The sequence below is a fragment of the Rhododendron vialii genome, chromosome 3a (assembly GCF_030253575.1).
Source record: "Rhododendron vialii isolate Sample 1 chromosome 3a, ASM3025357v1".
Classification (NCBI taxonomy): domain Eukaryota; kingdom Viridiplantae; phylum Streptophyta; class Magnoliopsida; order Ericales; family Ericaceae; genus Rhododendron; species Rhododendron vialii.
This window is the reverse complement of record NC_080559.1, coordinates 15,509,917-15,527,492: the sequence shown is the minus strand read 5'-3', so window position 1 is coordinate 15,527,492 and position 17,576 is coordinate 15,509,917. Positions and strand designations below refer to the sequence as shown.

At 40.2% G+C, this 17,576-nt stretch overlaps 1 protein-coding gene across 1 annotated transcript; it reads left to right on the top strand.

Annotated features, from left to right (window-relative positions):
• The first annotated feature begins 5,390 nt into the window (after nt 1-5,390).
• Nucleotides 5,391-17,029, top strand: LOC131318696 (lysine-specific demethylase ELF6). The gene is made up of 7 exons (XM_058348633.1): nt 5,391-7,008; nt 8,021-8,099; nt 8,297-8,364; nt 8,967-9,117; nt 10,985-11,529; nt 13,030-13,278; nt 15,025-17,029. The coding sequence occupies exons 1-7, from the start codon at nt 5,853-5,855 to the stop codon at nt 16,761-16,763; spliced, it is 3,987 nt and encodes a 1,328-aa protein (XP_058204616.1). The 5' UTR covers nt 5,391-5,852; the 3' UTR covers nt 16,764-17,029.
• The last annotated feature ends 547 nt before the right edge of the window (nt 17,030-17,576 follow it).

Sequence of the window (17,576 nt, the reverse complement as noted above, 5' to 3'; positions counted from 1 at the left end):
CCCAAAAATCTACTGAAGCACCATTTTGTATCTGCCAACGAACTCCTTTCATCAAAAGCTCCCTCCCTTGGAGAAGGCTAGCCCATGCCCAGGAAGGTCGAGAACCCTTTATCGCTTTAAGGAAATTGCCATTAGGAAAGTAAAGAGATTATAAAAGATGAGCCCAGAAAGCTTTAGGATTTTGAATGAGCCTCCACCCTTGCTTTGCCAAGAGGGCAAGATTAAAACTCTTGAAATCACGAAATCCCAAACCACCCTGACTTTTAGCTCTACAAAGATCATCTCCACTAACCCAATGAATCTTTGCATCCTCAAGAGCCGGACCACCAAAACCTTCTTACATATTTGTTAAGTTTATTGCAAAACTTTTGAGATAGGGAAAAACAGTCCATGGCATAGGAAGGAATAACTTGGATGACATGCTTAATGAGAGTTTCTTTGTCAGCAGCATTCAAAAATCTTTTGTTTTCCAGCCCTGCATCTTAGTAATAGCTTTTTCAATCAAGAACATATAAGCTTCTGATTTGGATCTCCCCCAAAAGAAAGGTAAACCAAGATACTTTGACTCAACTTCCATGATTGGAATATTCAGAATATTACAAATAACCATTTTCGCATCCTAACTAGTATTGACAGAGAAATAGATGGATGACTTATCAAAATTAATGAGCTGACCAGAAGCTACACAAAATTGATCCAAAATATTCTTTAGATTATGAATCCCATGATTTTCGTTTGACACAAAAAGTAACGCATCAACAGGCAAACAGAACATGAGAAAGGAGGGGACATCCCCTTTTGATCTTTAACCCACTAAACAGGTTGTCCCTAATGCCATTATAGAGCATAACCGAAAGGACATCCATAATGATCAAAAAAAGATATGGGGAGAGTGGGTCACCTTGTCTGAGGCCACAGCAAGGAAGAAAAGAGAAACGATTCTTGCCATTTGTTGTAACCGTATAGGAGATAGTAGAAACAATCTGCATCACCCAATGAATCCATATATCACAGAAACCAATCTTGCGCATAACTGCTTCTAAGAAATCCCATTGGACACGATCATATGCCTTGCTCAGGTCCAGTTTAATAGCAGCAAAGGACTCTTTTCCCTTCCTTTTCCTCTTGAGAAAATGGAAAGCTTCATGCGCAACCAGAATATTGTCTTGGATCTGTCTCCTCGGGACAAAAGCTAATTAGTAAGGAGTAATAATTCCATTCAGAAATTTCTTCAAGCGATTGGCCAAAACCTTGGAAATAATTTTCACCGAAAAGTTACAGAGGCTTATCAGGCAAAATTGGGATAAAGATTTAGGGTGGGGCACCTTTGGGATGAGCACAATATTTGTGTGGTTTAGTTTCTTGAGGATAAAACTCCCCTGGAAGAAACTCTTCACTGCCAGACACGTATCCCCTCCGACCTCATTCCAAAATTTCTAAAAGAAAAGACTCGGGTATCCATCAGGGCCAGAGGTGCTTTCAAAGCTCCCATTTGAAACACAACTAACTCTTATCTCCTCATTCGTAACTTGTTTAGTAAGAATTCTGTTCATCTCCCCTGTAACTGAAGGGGAAATATGGTCAATAGAAGTAGAGAAATCTCTAGGACCATCGTCTTCAAATAGGGAAGTGAAGTAGTGACCAATCTCCAAATTGATATCATCTTCTGATTCCTTCCAAACCCCATCATGAGCTTTTAGGTGAAGAATCTGGTTCCTTTGCCTTCTTTGAATCAGAGTGGTAGAGAAGAATTCAAATTCCTATCCCCATAGTTAAGCCAATTAATCCTGGATCTTTGGTGAAGATACATCTCCTCTCTAGCCATAATAATCTCCATAGTCTTGTGAATGGCCTGTTGAACTTGTAGATTTTTAGCAGTGGGAGCTAAATTCTGAACACAAGTGAGCTAATCTTTAAGCTCCACAAGACAAGTCCTGTTATTCCCAAACTCTTTCCTACTCCAGTCTTTTAGAACCTTCTTTAGAGCTTTAAGCCTGAAGCTCCAACAAAACATGGCAGAGCCCTGTACTTGAATAGGCCAATTATCTCTAATTGTTGGCAAGCAATTTGGGCTAGTAGTCCACAAAGATTCAAATTTGAAAGCCTTCAGAATAGGGGTAGGGGAAACACAGAAATCCAGCAGCAAGGGAGAATGATCAGATCCAATAATGGCATCTTAGAATACCTGAGCATAGGGAAACATCACACGCCAGTCCGCATTCGCCAAAGCTCTATCAATTCTCTCGCGAATATTGTCCAATCCCGATCTATTATTTGACCAGGTATAACTCAAACCCTTGAATTCCAAATCCAGAAGAGAGCAATCCGAAATAAGGCCATTGAAAGCCTCCAACCGAGAAGAAGATACAGGAAGGCCCCCCCACTTTTCCTTTGAGGAAGAAACCTCATTGAAGTCCCCGATATAGAGCCACGAAGAAAATAAAGAACGAGAACAGCTATGAAGATGAGACCAAGCTTGGGCCTTAGTTCCTGCATCCGGATGGATATAGATACAAGATAATGTCCATTTATTCCCCCCATGGGGCAAAGAGACATTAGCTAAAATATGAAAAGCAGAGCTATATATAATATTTACAGAAATGGAGTCGTCCCACCAAAGAGCCAAACCTCCAGAAATACCAACAGGATCAACATAAAATGAATGTAGTAAATTGGTTTTGCACCTTATTTTGTCAATAAAAGCCGACTTATTCTTGGTCTCCATAAGGAAAACCAAAGCAAACCGATAGGCATGGCAAAGCCCTTGGATATTCTGGAACGTCAGAGGTCAACCCATCCCTTGAACGTTCCAAGAGAGCATCAGGCTTCCATGGGAGAAATCTTATCCCATTCGCAATCGGAGTAACATCAATAGAGAAACCTAAGAGATCTTGCTGATTATGTTGAAAAGAGGGAACAATAGGGACTTCATTCAGAATACATTTCCTCTTAAAAGAAGAGGCACGCCGAGCAGCATACTTCCGAGCCTTTCCAGAATCCCCAACAGGTTGAGCCAGAGAAAGAATACCATGTTGGATAGAAGCCTCGAAGTCCCTTGGGGTGAAAGAAGGGATATCAACAGTAGGGGAGGAAGAGGCCTCCACAGGTTGATCAAGTTTTTGGAGTTTGAGGGGTGGAGAAATGTGAGAAGGAGAAGAATAGGGAGATTTTCATTTTAGACATAGAAGTTTATCAAAAATAGAAGAGAGATCAACAATCAAATGAGGGTTAGGGCTTGCAAGGGATTTGGTAGCAAGGTTTGGGTCTATTTGGCTAGGATTTATGAGTGGGCTAATATCAGATGGGGCATCAAGTAAAGGCCTGTTTGGAACTGGAGGCCCAAAGGAGATAGAGGGTTATTGCAGCCCGGACTATTGGGTGGTTCCTCGACAAAGTAATTGGGCCCCGAGGGGGAATGGTTATGGGTCGGGCCAAGACGGGTAATAGAATAGGTGGGGTTAAGGGGGACAGAATTGAAATCGGTAAAAAGGACAAAAGGGGGAGGAGATATACCTTTGTCTTTTGACGAGCACAATTTAGAAATAAAGGATAAACACGTGGCATTACGAGACGTCAAAATACCAGCTAGCTCATCACAAGGAATAACGGTCTTATCCTTTCGTACAAGAATCGTACCATCCTGGTCACTCGCAGCGGTCACCGTTAGCACACTCGCCGCCTCAACCAGAAGAGAATCCATTGCAACAAAATCCTCCGAGGAAGAATTTGAGATGGTCGGAGCAGGTTTTCCGAGGTTGATGGTTTCAATAATAGAGACTTCCGCTCTAAGATAACTCCCATACTCCAAGTTAGAGCGGTCCCCCACTGATTTCTTAGTGCAGTCATTCAAACCATGGCCAATCAGCCTACAGACATAACAGAAATCAGATAATCTCTCGTATTTAAACCTTATCCAGAGATCTTCCTTATCCTTTCGTTTCAGAAAGAAACCCTTATTCAGGGGCTTAGGAATATCAATAATAACTCTAAGGTGGAGATAATCTTTGAAAGTAGCAGTATCATATACCGTCATACCCGATGGATCCGGCTTCCCAATCAGATTTGCAATAGCCTCGCCGTTCTTTCTGTTCTTCTAGCCCAGGGGAAGACTGTGGACTTGCACCCGAAAAGGAGACAAGGAGAAGACGAGATCCTTAACCATCATATCATGATTCCAGCGGGCTAAGACCAAGAGCCCCCCCATAACTGACCATGGGGCCTGGTTCATGATCATGATCAGGTCTTCTTCTAGATCAAAAGTGAAAGCATAGAGGTTGTCCCTCCACACAGAGATTGAAAAATTACCCCTGGTTCTCCATGCTTTGTTGATAATATTATAAACACCTTGTCTGTGGGGTTTCTGAGAAGAGATAATTTTACCCACCAAAACAAAGTTTGGATAATCACTAGAACCCTCAGAGCTTTCATCCAGGAAAAATAGAGTCAGGCGGAGAGGCCATGGACGCAACTTTTTGGGTATAAGATGAGAGAAAAGGAAAAGAGAGTGAAAAAACACCAAACCTAGAGAAAGGAAAGATCTCGAGGAAATCGCAGAAAGAGAAAAAGAGAAAAGGGGGTTTGGTATTGAAAGGGACAGAAATAGGAAAAGAAATAGAAGAAAAGGAAAGCAAGACAAGGAATCAAGGTGGCATAGTAACTACGTGACCTTAATCCGGGGGGCTCTCACCTTAGAGAGAGAAACTCTCAACCTAGAGAGAGAATTTGGGGCTCAAAACTTGGGGTTCAAAATTCTAAATCCCAGTTGATATAGTGAAGGATAAGCCAACTCTTATGATGGGAACATGGAGATTACATCTTTACCCTTAATGCGCCCATCTTCTTGGTTTGAGTTTCGAGGGAGATTTTTGGAATAATGAGTCAAGAGAGATAGATAGAGAAATGCGAATAATAATTGAAGAGCAAATTTATTGGGACAGTGCACGAATACGATCTGTATTTCATAATAAAAAAGTCTAAAGAAATAGACTGGGAAAATCGACGGCCACGGGGTCCACTCTAGACCCCACGTGGATGATCCGAGCCGTTCAACGATTTCAAAAAAAAAATGTGCGGGCCATTTCGAAAAATCAACTCAATCTGTGATATATGTAGGTGCTTGATCCAATTTTTTATTATTTCACGGATCTAAAATTTGAATGAAAAATAGAAGATTAGATCAAGCACATACGCATATCGAATTGAACTGATTATTCACAAGCCCACTCAATTTTAAAAAAAATTATTGAATGCTTGAATCATCCGTGCGGACCTGAAGTGAGCCCCGCGTGGCCGTTGATAGTTAGATTCTCGTTAGCGGATAAACGTTGTGGCGTACACCTTCAATACACCTTAGACGTCCCTTTCTAACACGGCTAGACGCTAAGCGCCAGACCTGATCGGAAATCGCACGGTCCAGGAAGTAGGAACCGGCTTCAACGATGCGCAAGGTCGTATAGGCGTATATTAAGGAAATCCTTCAGATGTGTTCTAAATTGCGCACGTTTGAATGTCCGTCATAACCTAGACAGACAATTTCGTCTCTCTCTCTCTATCTCTCTCAAAATTTGGTACTTTTGGAGGCAACCCCAATAGAGTCCGTTGAAGTTACAGGTCTTACTGTTCATTTTTCTCCCTCAATTAACACTTAGTATTATTATGCTTTTCACTCCTGAAGTTAATGTAGTTTGAATTGCATAAAACCTCCCTTGCAATTCATCACAATCTTCAATCTAGGGTTCGAATGTATTTTTGTCCTACCTTTCGTTTGTAACCTCAAGTAGCAATTTTTCATAATTGAGTACTTGAGCTTGGTTTGCTGTATGGTGGTCTGACGGGTCCGAATCTAAGTTGTAATGGGTGATCAGGAAATACCCAATTGGCTCAAAGGGTTGCCATTGGCACCCGAATTCCGCCCAACAGACACCGAATTCGCGGACCCAGTTGCTTACATATCGAAGATTGAGAAACAAGCGAGTGCTTTTGGTATTTGTAAGGTGATTCCACCATTGCCCAGGCCTTCAAAAAAATATGTGATTTCTAACTTGAGCAAGTCTCTTTTAAAGTGCCCGGAATTGGGCGTAGATGCGAACTCAGTAGATGTTTCTTCTTCGTCGAAAAGGGATTCTGGAAACGAGGCAAATGATGGGGAGGGTAGGGCAGTATTTACCACACGGCACCAAGAATTGGGTCAGAATGCAAAAACAACTAAGAAAGCAGTGCAGCCCCAACCACCTGCTGTTCGTATGCAAGTATGGCAGAGTGGGGAAATTTACACTTTGGAGGAGTTTGAATCTAAGTCGAAGTCTTTTGCTCGGAATCAGTTGGGTATGGTTAAGGAGCTTTCTCCGTTACTAATTGAAGCACTGTTTTGGAAAGCAGCTTCTGAGAAGCCTATACAGATTGAGTATGCAAATGATGTGCCTGGCTCTGGGTTCGGAGCACCTGAGGGATCATTTCGGTACTTTCATAGACGAAGGAGGAGGAGGAGGACATTTAATCGTAATGGTGGAGGAAGCTATAACAGCATGAAATATCGAGTGGATAGCACGACCGATACTAGCGAAAACAAAGGGGAATCAACCGAGAGTTGTACTAATTTGGCTAAAGAGACAGCCAAGGAGTCTATTAGTTTACCAACTACTATATTGTCCCATGAAACACGACAATTTTCTAGGCAGAAGAGTTCAAATGCTTCTTCTAATGAGATGGAAGGTAGTGCCGGTTGGAAGCTTTCAAACAGTCCTTGGAACTTGCAAGTAATTGCACGCTCACCTGGCTCACTCACACGTTTCATGCCGGATGATATTCCAGGTGTTACTTCACCCATGGTCTATATTGGTATGCTATTCAGTTGGTTTGCTTGGCATGTTGAAGATCATGAGCTTCACAGTATGAATTTCCTCCACACCGGCTCTCCAAAGACTTGGTATGCAGTTCCAGGGGATTATGCGTTTTCATTTGAGGAAGTCATTCGTAAACAGGCCTATGGAGGAAATCTTGATCGTTTAGGTATGTGAAGCGTTATTATCTGGTATTAGATCAATATGGATACCTTGTGTGATGTATGGTGCTGTTAAATGTTCTGTTATTTGGTTGTTCAGACTGTCCTTTGATACCTATTGAATTTTGTTAATTGCATACATATGGAAAGAAACTGCTGCTTCTGTAGTAGGATTAGATGGATTTATGTGCTAAGACATTGTTTTGAGTCTTTTGACCAATTTTGATAAAAAGGATGCTGTTTCGATACGATATGTTGAGTATTTCTGCATTCGTATGGATTATGAAGTTGTAACCTGTAAGATTTTTCTATTTCAAGTTTGATTACTGATTGCAAGAAAAGGAATTTATTGAGCAATTTGGCCTTCTTTTTGTGCATTATTTTACCATCAACTGAGATTTTGCATTGTGTGAGGATCCTTTGGTGATCATTTTAGGTGAAGGAGTTAATTTTATCTGTATTTTAGTATTGTTTTACAAACCGTTGAAACATATGTTTGTCCTTGAGGCAACTTCATGTTGGTTTGTAAGGACATTACAGTGTGGCTTGGAATCCATGTTGGCTGATAGACGGATAGTGAAGCGCTCAGACTCGTATTTACATTCTCTCCTTTTGTGTGACCTACCTGATAATGCCTGAGAAAGGGTGGGGTTTTGTTTGTGTGTCGAGATGGTTGATGACCTTATAGACATTTGCATTTTCTGAGGATCTTAAAGGTAGTAGCGCCATTGGTTTGCGATTCTTGCACAAGTTGTAAGTTGAGTGTACTCTTTTCAAGTCAACAAGCCTTCATCTTGGTTACCTGGGTGAACTAATTTTGAGTTGATTTGGCTGAAAGTAAAATTTGATTTCACACCAATTGACAAGGTCATTTGGTTTGTGATTGTTGCTTAACGACGCTATTCCAGTCCATTACTGTTTTGTTGGAAACAGTTTCTGCCACTGACTTTTTTACGGAAATATTATTTTCATCGCATTTCCTAACCCTAGTTTAGTTTTTTTTTTTTTTTAAATTTTCAGCTGCCCTTTCACTCTTGGGCGAGAAGACTACTCTTCTATCACCTGAAGTAGTTGTCGAGTCGGGAATTCCATGTTGTAGGTGGGTTGCTTCTTAGTTCTTATATAATTCACCTTTGGTTCTTGCTTTCATTGTCATCGACTTCAGCTCATGGATGATATTTTCCATAGTTACGTCTATGTGAAGTAGATTTGTGGTGCACTGGTTGGTACTTGGTATCTCCTGGTTCCTGTTTTTCTGAAATTCTACTTAATTTTATTCGGGTTTGCTTTTTTCAGGTTAATACAGAATCCTGGTGAATTTGTTGTTACTTTTCCAAGGGCTTACCACATAGGCTTCAGCCATGGTAATCACTTTTTCCAGCTTTTCTCCTTTCAATCATATGCATTGTTATGCTGAATATAATTGTAGAATTTTGTCATTCAATTAATAGTTCCGAGCACATAGACCGTTATGACCTATGCAGCCTTTGGTGCCTTGAGAAGCTACAATTTGTTTGAATGCTGAAGTTAGAATACAATAGTTGATGGATTGAACCTTTTGATATTACGTGATGTTCGAGGACTGTACTGTCAAGGGATTCATTAAGTAATTTGGGCTGTCTTCATTTAATGTTCGACTTAAAAAGTCTCTCATCCCATCAATAGTTCTATTACATCTAACATGTTTGAAAATTGAAGTAGTATGATGACTTGCTAAATGTTCTACTAGTTTTGTCCTTTTCCATGCATTTCCCCCCTTTATGTTTGTCATTGACATCTTCCCATTGGTGATTAACAGCATGGTTATTATGCTTCCAAAATCTTTGTTTTCATGAAGTACTGTGTGTGGTTTGGTGGTATCATTGTTTATGGGATAAGTTTTGTGAAGAAAAGTTGAGTCTCTTATTTCTCTCTCTTCATTTTGACTGTTTTTGGATTCTTATGGCATTCATTACGGCATCTCTAGGTTTTAACTGTGGAGAAGCTGCGAACTTTGGAACTTCAACTTGGCTTAAAGTTGCTAAGGACGCTGCAGTTCGTAGAGCTGTTATGAATTTTCTTCCCATGCTTTCCCATCAGCAACTGCTGTACTTGTTGACCATGTCGTTTGTTTCAAGGTCAGTTTATGCTCTTTTGGTGGATTCCCTTTGGAACATTAAATATTGGATAAGTAATGCTTGTGCTGTATCACTGCTAGGACATTTTGTCATTCTTTAAATGAGCCTTTTCTTTCTATCGACATCTTGGTTTTCATTACATAAGGAGTCATTTTAATAAAAGGAGATTATAAAAAGAAAAATTAAGGTGGTACATTCAGACCAATTAGGATATAAAGGCTTTTTTTTAGGGAAATGGGGCCAAGGCCATATCACATCAAGAGGCAGATTCGTATGTGAACTTAGTAGTGTGGCACTAACTTATTATCCAATTCAAGTGGATCAAACTTGAATTGAAAAAATATCTGCTAAGTTCATCTTTCTGGGTGAATGAGAACCTGAAACGGGAGATATCAAGTCCGGATATCAGTTTGGGGTTGGTTCCTTTTGCATTGCAACAAAACGGGGAAGCCTCTACTCGTTTGTTTTAGATCCTCTGTTGTATCCTTAGAGATTTGAAATTGGTTTGAAGAGGTTTGGCTTTTGGTGCTCTTATATTGTGTCCCATTTGTTAAGAAGCTGTGTTTCTTTACATTTTAGAGTGTACTATTCTGACATAAACTTCACAGATTAATCATTCTTATAGAGGTCCTGTTTTGGTGGTTTACCATCAAAAGTTAAAAAGGAAAATAGTCAGAAGAATTGGAGAGCAGATGAAAGGGGAGAAAAGAATAGAATAGAGGATACCGGGAGCCAATCCCAAATCAAATTTTTTAGCTAATTCAGACTAGAGTCATTTGTCTCATACAACCTTTACCTAAAGCTTACTTTTAGGAAACCAAAGAAGCGCTAATTATAGTTACCAAACAAATATGATAAACGAAGTCCTGATATTTGGTTTAAGACAAGATCATGATTAGTCTTACGTCCAATACTTTTCCGTTTCCCATCCTTTGTCCCTGGCTGAGACTTGAGAAAAACTCTCCTTTGTAGAGTTGTGGAAGTAAGCAATCTTAGAGGTGAAGCTTGTATTGGCACGGGACTTCGTCAATCCTTTTGCCTTGTGATGAGGGAACATCTCCCTCAAAGGAAGTTCTGAGAGGCGGGGCCGATTTGAATATTAACATCAGTTTCACACTAAGGAGATATATGGATGGAAGGATTGTGTTGTAGCCACATATGTTTGGTTATTTTCAGTAGGCACGTTATGACAAGTTCGTTACAATGAATCTTTGTGGCTAAATAACTTTCAACCTTTAAAGCAATGTATTTGCATCCTCTAAAGTGCTATATGAAGCCAGCATCTCCCTTTGGATTTCTGGTGTTGCCTCAGTAGAAAGAGTTGGATTTCGACTGCAGCAGATACTGGCATGTAGGATAAGGTTACACAAGATGTATCCATCATATAAATTTTGAAACTTAGGGTCATACTATAAAGGGATTCATTGCATAGAACATGTTTGGAGGGTTCAAGAAGTGTACCCCCAAGTGCTGGCAAGGCATTCGTATCGTCAGTTTAATATTTTTTTTAATGACATCTTGAAGAGGTATCGGACATGCTTTCAGGAGTTTCAGTGTTCTGCACAAGCAGACTCCTGTGCATAAGTGTCTGAGCTTTGTAGACAAATGTTGATTTGCAAAATTGTTCCCCGCTTTACTTTATATAGTACTTGATACATATGATTATCTAGTACTTGCTGTTCAAAAAAAAATTATCTAGTACTTGATAGTTGATACATATGTTTCTTACATGATGTTGAGTTCCATTGTCTAACTACGCAGTCCTAGATTCTCTTTATCTGCTTATTGTTAAGGAATAAGGAGGAATGACCTCCTAATACATTTGTCTATGTAAAGTATGAAAAGTTGGGATTCTGTTGCATGCCAGGGTGCCAAGATCCTTACTGCCAGGAGCACGAAGCTCTCGTCTGAGAGATCGCCAGAAGGAAGAAAGAGAGTTGTCAGTGAAGAAAGCTTTCATAGAAGATATTTTGGATGAAAACAATCTTTTGGCCATTCTCCTTGGAAAAAATTCTTCTTATCATGTAGCACTATGGGACCTGGACTCATTACCATCTCCAAACAAAGATTCTCAACTATGCAGTAACATTGCTACTGTCCTGACCACCACACCAGGAGAAACCGTTTGCTATGAGGATAAGAATAATCATGATCTATTTAGCGAGATGAGCTTATATATGGAAAGGGTGAATGATTTGTTTGTGGATGATGATGACTTGTCCTCTGATTTTCAAATTGATTCCGGGACATTAGCATGCGTGGCTTGTGGGATTCTTGGCTTTCCATTCATGGCTGTGGTTCAACCTTCTGAGAGAGCATCAATGGACCTTCTGCAAGATGTAGCGTTTTCAAAACCTGCTGAGTCTCATTGCCCTCCAGGCTTTGATCACACAGTTGAGGATTCTGTTTCAGGTATAATATTGCTTTATTTTTCTTACCAATGTCTAGGTTATTTTCTTCTTGAATATTGGTAACTGTCTCTTTTCCTTGTTTTTTTTCCGCCATTCTGGCTAGTAAACTTCTTTTTATGCTATTGGTTGGTATTTTAAATCTTAATCTCATAAACTTAACCGTCTAACTTTGATTTCAGTACTTCAGAATAATTGGAGATTTTCCTTAAAATCTCAGACATTCCTCGCCAACACTTGAAATTGAGATGCTTGTAGTTCAGTTCTTCTATAGGATGTTCGGAGAAATGTGCACTAGAAAGTAGCAGATATAACTACAGATCGTAGCTAGTCAAATATGTTAGTAAGGAAAAACAAGGTTGGCAGGTGGGGGCTGCCTTGCGCAGCTTTGGAAAGGAGAGAATTTCAGAATGTCACTCTCTCCAACCTTTTCTATCTATCCTTAGAAGTAGGGCGAGAAAAAGTCAATATGATATTTGCGTAGATTTTTCCAATGAAACTAAGCGCTTTTTTTTTCTCTCATTCGGAAGGCTCAGTCCTAGACTCTGACTTCAATGATGGGAACAACCCCAGCGCTCCGGCGCTCCAGTTGGTGGAAGCATGTTAGCTTGGCATTCACCTTTTTATTCAGTCTCTGTAATCATTTTTCGGTGGTTTTCTACTGAACTCCTATTCCAATTCTCCATTTTATTTTAACTACAAACCGCAAATACTGACGCAACACTGACACGTGGACTCGTCGTTTTTTCAATAATAAAGGACATGGATAGTTAAACATAGGGACATGTTGAACATGTCTTTTATTTTTACTGACCTCCCCTGAGGTTTCTGACAATTGCAAGGACCTCCCCTGCTTTTTCTGAAATATCATTGACCTCCCTTGCTTATAAACTTTTATCAAGATTCCCCCTTCCATTTCCATCCAAAAACCATTAATTTGACTAGAAATAATGAAAATGCCCTCTCTTTGGCCACAACTCTTAACCATCTTTATCACCCTTCCCCATTTTAGTCATTTATTAAACCATAGAGTATCAGAAACCTGAGGGGAGGTCAGTGAAATTTACCCTTTATCTTTTGTTTGTGGTATCTAAAGCAAAACGATACTATCATCAATCGCAGGGGCGGTAGAAAAGAAAAAAAAAACATTAGTTTTGTCGAATTAGGGATGGCAAACACACGCATAAGACATAAAACCAACAGTCCCTAAATTAGCATTCAAGACCTAAGCAATTTTGGTGATGCCCCAACTTCTTAGAACTGCATTTTGGCCTCCTAACGTGTCTCCAGCGTTCCCAACAAACAAACTGAAATTTAAAGTTTGGACACCTCAGGCATGTTTCAGACATGGATACGTGAGGCAGGTAGACAAGTTTGTCTTTCTAGTGCGTAAAGATCACCAGCTGAAAGTTTCCACCGTACCTACACAAATAATTTGTGGCAAGATAGTTGTATTTCTCTTGCCAAGAAAACATGTGGGCATCACATGGTTTTTCTTTTGCAGATGGACTGAAGGACAAGATTGAAGGGAATGAGAGCAATAAGTCAAATGGAGCATCTCTAATTGCCAAATCGATCAAATCTATGGTTCATTCCTCAGAAGATATATGTACTTCTCCCAGGTTTTACAAGGGATGGAGTGCTACTAGGGGATTTCTGAGACCAAGGATATTCTGCCTGGAGCATGCAATTCAAATAGAGGAGATGTTGCGTTCAAAAGGTGGAGCGAATGTCCTTGTAATTTGTCATTCAGGTAAGGACAGTGCATAATGTTTTTGCACACCTAAGGTAGGGTTGTCAAACAACCCTGTCAACATGTGGAGCTAAATTAGTTCTCTTTTTGCCTTTTGTGATTCTGGTTTCAAAAGTTAAAAGGTGAAAATACATTTTGCGAAACCTGCAAACTTTTTTGTGGGAGCTATAAAAAGGGAAGTCAGTCTGGAAGTTATCTTCGCTTCATAACATCAACCTTTTTAAATATTGACCGGCAATCTTTTTCAACCTCTAATAATCAACAGTATGAGCTCATCTCTTCTTGGTTTTTCCCCCTATGTCAACAATATACATCTGTAATAACAAGAATATTATCAGAAATAAGTGCTGTGGAGCAAGAACCACCTATTCAAAAGAAAACGAAACCACTTAATAGTTCATGAGTGGTCAAAACTGTTAGTAATTTGTTGTGTTCGGTTTATGTGCAATACTTGTGTATTTATTTAGTTGTCATGCACTGATAAGATAGTACTGAAGATTACTGTTAGGAGTTTGTCCCACATCCGATAATCATCTCCTCCAAAACTAGTATATGAGCCTGGGAGGCCTCTCCACTCATTGCGAATTGGTTTTGAGTCGGATGCTTTAACATGGTATCAGAGCTAGGCTTTCGGAGGCTTTTGGACAAGGCTCTATTTCGTAGTTGGTTGGTTCCCCCTTTGTCGTGGATAGTTGATTGTTGCCGTATGTGTGGATTTTTAGAGCTTGTCCTACATTGGTTAATAATTACCTCCAAACTAGTACATGAGCTTGGGCAGCCTCTCCACTTATTGCCAACTGGTTTTGAGTTTGTTGCTTTAACATGGTATCAAAGCTAGAAAATTTGTTCCCCCTTATGTGTGCCATAAGTGCACCGTCGTTTGTTGTGATCCTTGTGTGTTATGGATTGTTTGTTTACCTCTCCACGTGCGAGTCATGGGTCGCACGTGCAGGGGAGAGTGTTGTCGTTTGTTATGATCCTTATGTGTTATGGATCGTTTGTTTACCTCTCCACGTGCAAGTCGTGGGTCGCACGTGCACGGGAGAGTATTGGGAGTCTGTCCCACATCGGTTACTTATCTTCTACAAAACTAGTATAAGAGCCTGGGCGGCCTCTCCACTCATTGTCAATTGGTTTTGAGTTGGATGCTTTAACAATGACAATGACAGTACTGTAATGAAGATGATGATAATACCAAGATACGTATCAAGAGAAAAATGATGATAATATCAATTGTGGTAATTGTGTAACAGCCGCAACACTTAAAAGAAATTTGTTGAAATGGAGGAGGCCGAAGTAGCGGATAGGATCAGTGTTCTAGATGATTTGGATGAAGTCGTGGGTTGGGAGAATGATGAGGACTTCGAGGATATGATGAATCTCTCTCCCTGGATCTGTTCGTGGTTTGTATTTGGGGCTTAGGTGGGTGGTTTGGTGATCTTGGATTTTTTTTGGTGTAGGCTGTTGGTTTGTCTGGCGGTTTTCGATTTTTGGGGGGTGGTTTTTTGGTTGGCTTCTTGCTTTACTTTGGGTGTGGTTCTCGGGTGGCGTATGCCGGTGTGCCCCGGAATCCTTTTAATCTTTGTAATCTCTTTCAAAGATTAATAAAATCTTTATTTTGCTGGAGAAAAAAAACAACAGCAACACTTCTAATAAAGATATTATTTTTTCTTTGTATTTTTTGCTTGTCACCTTATCCATTGGTTTGCCCTTTGCATTGATTTTTCCAAATTTTTGTTTGTGTAGACTTTCAAAAAATTAAGGCTCATGCTGCATCCATTGCTGAGGAAATCGGTAGTCCTTTTGGGTATAATGATATTCCATTAGGTGAGGCATCACAGGAAGAACTGAACTTGATTGATCTTGCAATTGATGATGAAGAACACGATGAATGTGGCGAAGACTGGACCTCAAAATCGGGTATCAACTTACGGTACTGTGTCAAGGTCAGAAAAAATTCTCCATCTAAGCAAGTGCAACATGCTTTGGCATTGGGTGGCATTTTCTCTGACGATACTTCTCCCAATTTCAACTCATTTAAGCTTAAATGGCCATCTAGAAAAACTCGGTCAAAACGGAACTTAAATAACTCGGTCCATGTGAAATCGTCTGGGATCATTCCAATGGAGAAGAAAAATGAAGTGCTGGGTACCAAGTCAGATGGAACCACAGTTAGAATAGAAAGTAAACTTATCCAATATTCAAGAAAAAAATTCAAGTCTAAGCGTTGTGCATCAGAAAGACATTGTGGAGGTTCAGATGAACACATAAACAACAGTGTAATTCAGGATATCGTTTCTAACACTGAAAATACAGGAAAGCCTTCCGATCTTGGTGACTTGGGTTCCAATAGAGATTCTGAATTTGTTAATGATCATGGGGGGAAATCCGTTTCATCACAAACTGTGGATTCACTTATAGTGGCCACTTCTGGTGTCGAAAATGTTGAGGAGGTGCCAATTGAGGACAATGAAATGATTGTGGAGGTCGAAGCTAGTGATTCAACGAGAGGAAATGGTTCTGAGAGAAATAAGCAATCCTGTGCTGAAAATTCCAGTGTTTCTCTCTCCACTGAAGTTCAAAGTACTATGGATTTTGATATTCAGAGAGACCATCAAATCACAGAGGAAATAAGCACGATACATGTGGCATCAGTGGGTAATTCTGAAGGGCAATGCAGTATGAAGTCTGACGGAGATGCGATGAAAGAGAAAGATGCATCTGATCTTATCAACTCGGGAGAGAACATAGATACGAGCATTGAGGTACTTGATTGCGTAGAAAGTATGGAAGTCGCATTAAAGACAAATGTTGTTGGTGAGACGCAGAGTGATAGTGAAAATAGTTGCTTGCCTAAGAAGAAAGAAGTGGAAAATACTGGCTTCACCGAGGTGTCCCCGAGGTCAAATGCAAGAAATGGAAGCAAAAGGAGGAGAGAAGTGGAGTTTGTTTTCAGTTCATTTATTCGGAGTCCCTGTGAAGGACTGAGGCCAAGAGATGTGAAAGATGCGAAAAGAGGCAAAACTGAGAGTACCGTAATGTTTGAGGAGAAACCAGAAGCGAAAAAGGGGAAAAAACCTTCGGATGATTTGGTTTCTCGCAAAGAAAAGAAAGAGAAGGGAAATCGGTCCAATAGGTGTGACCTAGAAGGCTGCCGAATGAGTTTCCATACGAAAGCAGACCTACTCTTGCATAAGCGTAACCGGTGTACGCACAAAGGGTGTGGAAAGATATTTAGCTCTCATAAATACGCAAGGCTTCATCAACGAGTTCACGAAGAGAGTAGGCCCCTCAAGTGCTCGTGGAAGGGTTGCACGATGTCGTTCAAGTGGGCGTGGGCCCGTACCGAGCACTTACGTGTTCACACTGGGGAACGTCCGTACAAGTGCAAGGTTGATAGTTGTGGCCTTACTTTCAGGTTTGTATCAGATTACAGCCGCCACAGACGAAAAACCGGACATTACGTGGACTCACCACCAACCTGATGACGTTCTTATTGTATTGGGATGTGTAATTCATGGTTAATCAGGGATTGTGAGTTTCTGGGTCCAAAAGTGTCTCGGAAACCTTGTGTAAAGTGCATAGGTTAGGGGTTTGACAGATCTTTTTGTTGGTACGTAGTTGAAAATCCAATCTGGGTTTTGGAGGTTTTCTTATTTTCATGTGGTTAGGAATCAGGAACTTGTTTTTCTTGTGTGCTCGATTGTTTGGCCACACTGGTGTGCTAATTGGGAAGTTGAGATTGTTCTAATTTGGGATATCCTCAACTCTGGAGGAAGTGTTGTATGGAACAGTTGCACTTTGTTTCTGAGCTAACTTTCTGTTACACAGTCAACTATAAATAAGTCGGCCGCGTGGTGCAACTGTTTCATACAATTTCTCTCCCACAACCCTCGGGGGTACATTTGTTTTTGAACTTCAGAAACCTCTCTTCTGGGATATGCTGCTTGTATTGAACCTCTCTGGGTTCTTTTGCTGGCTGATTATCTGAGGATTATGAAAATTGGGCAGGTAAAAAATCAAACTAATCAGATATCAATAGTCATCTGAATCTTTAAAAAAATGATTTCATCAAGGTTCTTAACGATATCTGATTAACTCGATTTTTGCATTGCATTTGTACATCGAGAGACCTAAGAAATAAACGGGTCAAATTATCATACTATGACAGTAGTGAGTCTAATTTCTAATCACATTGTTTCTTCATTGATCATGTCGTCGTTAAATTCAAAAATACAATTCGTTCGTGGTCTTAGAGATCAAATAATATTGGATTTACGTAATTTTAAGGAGACCTA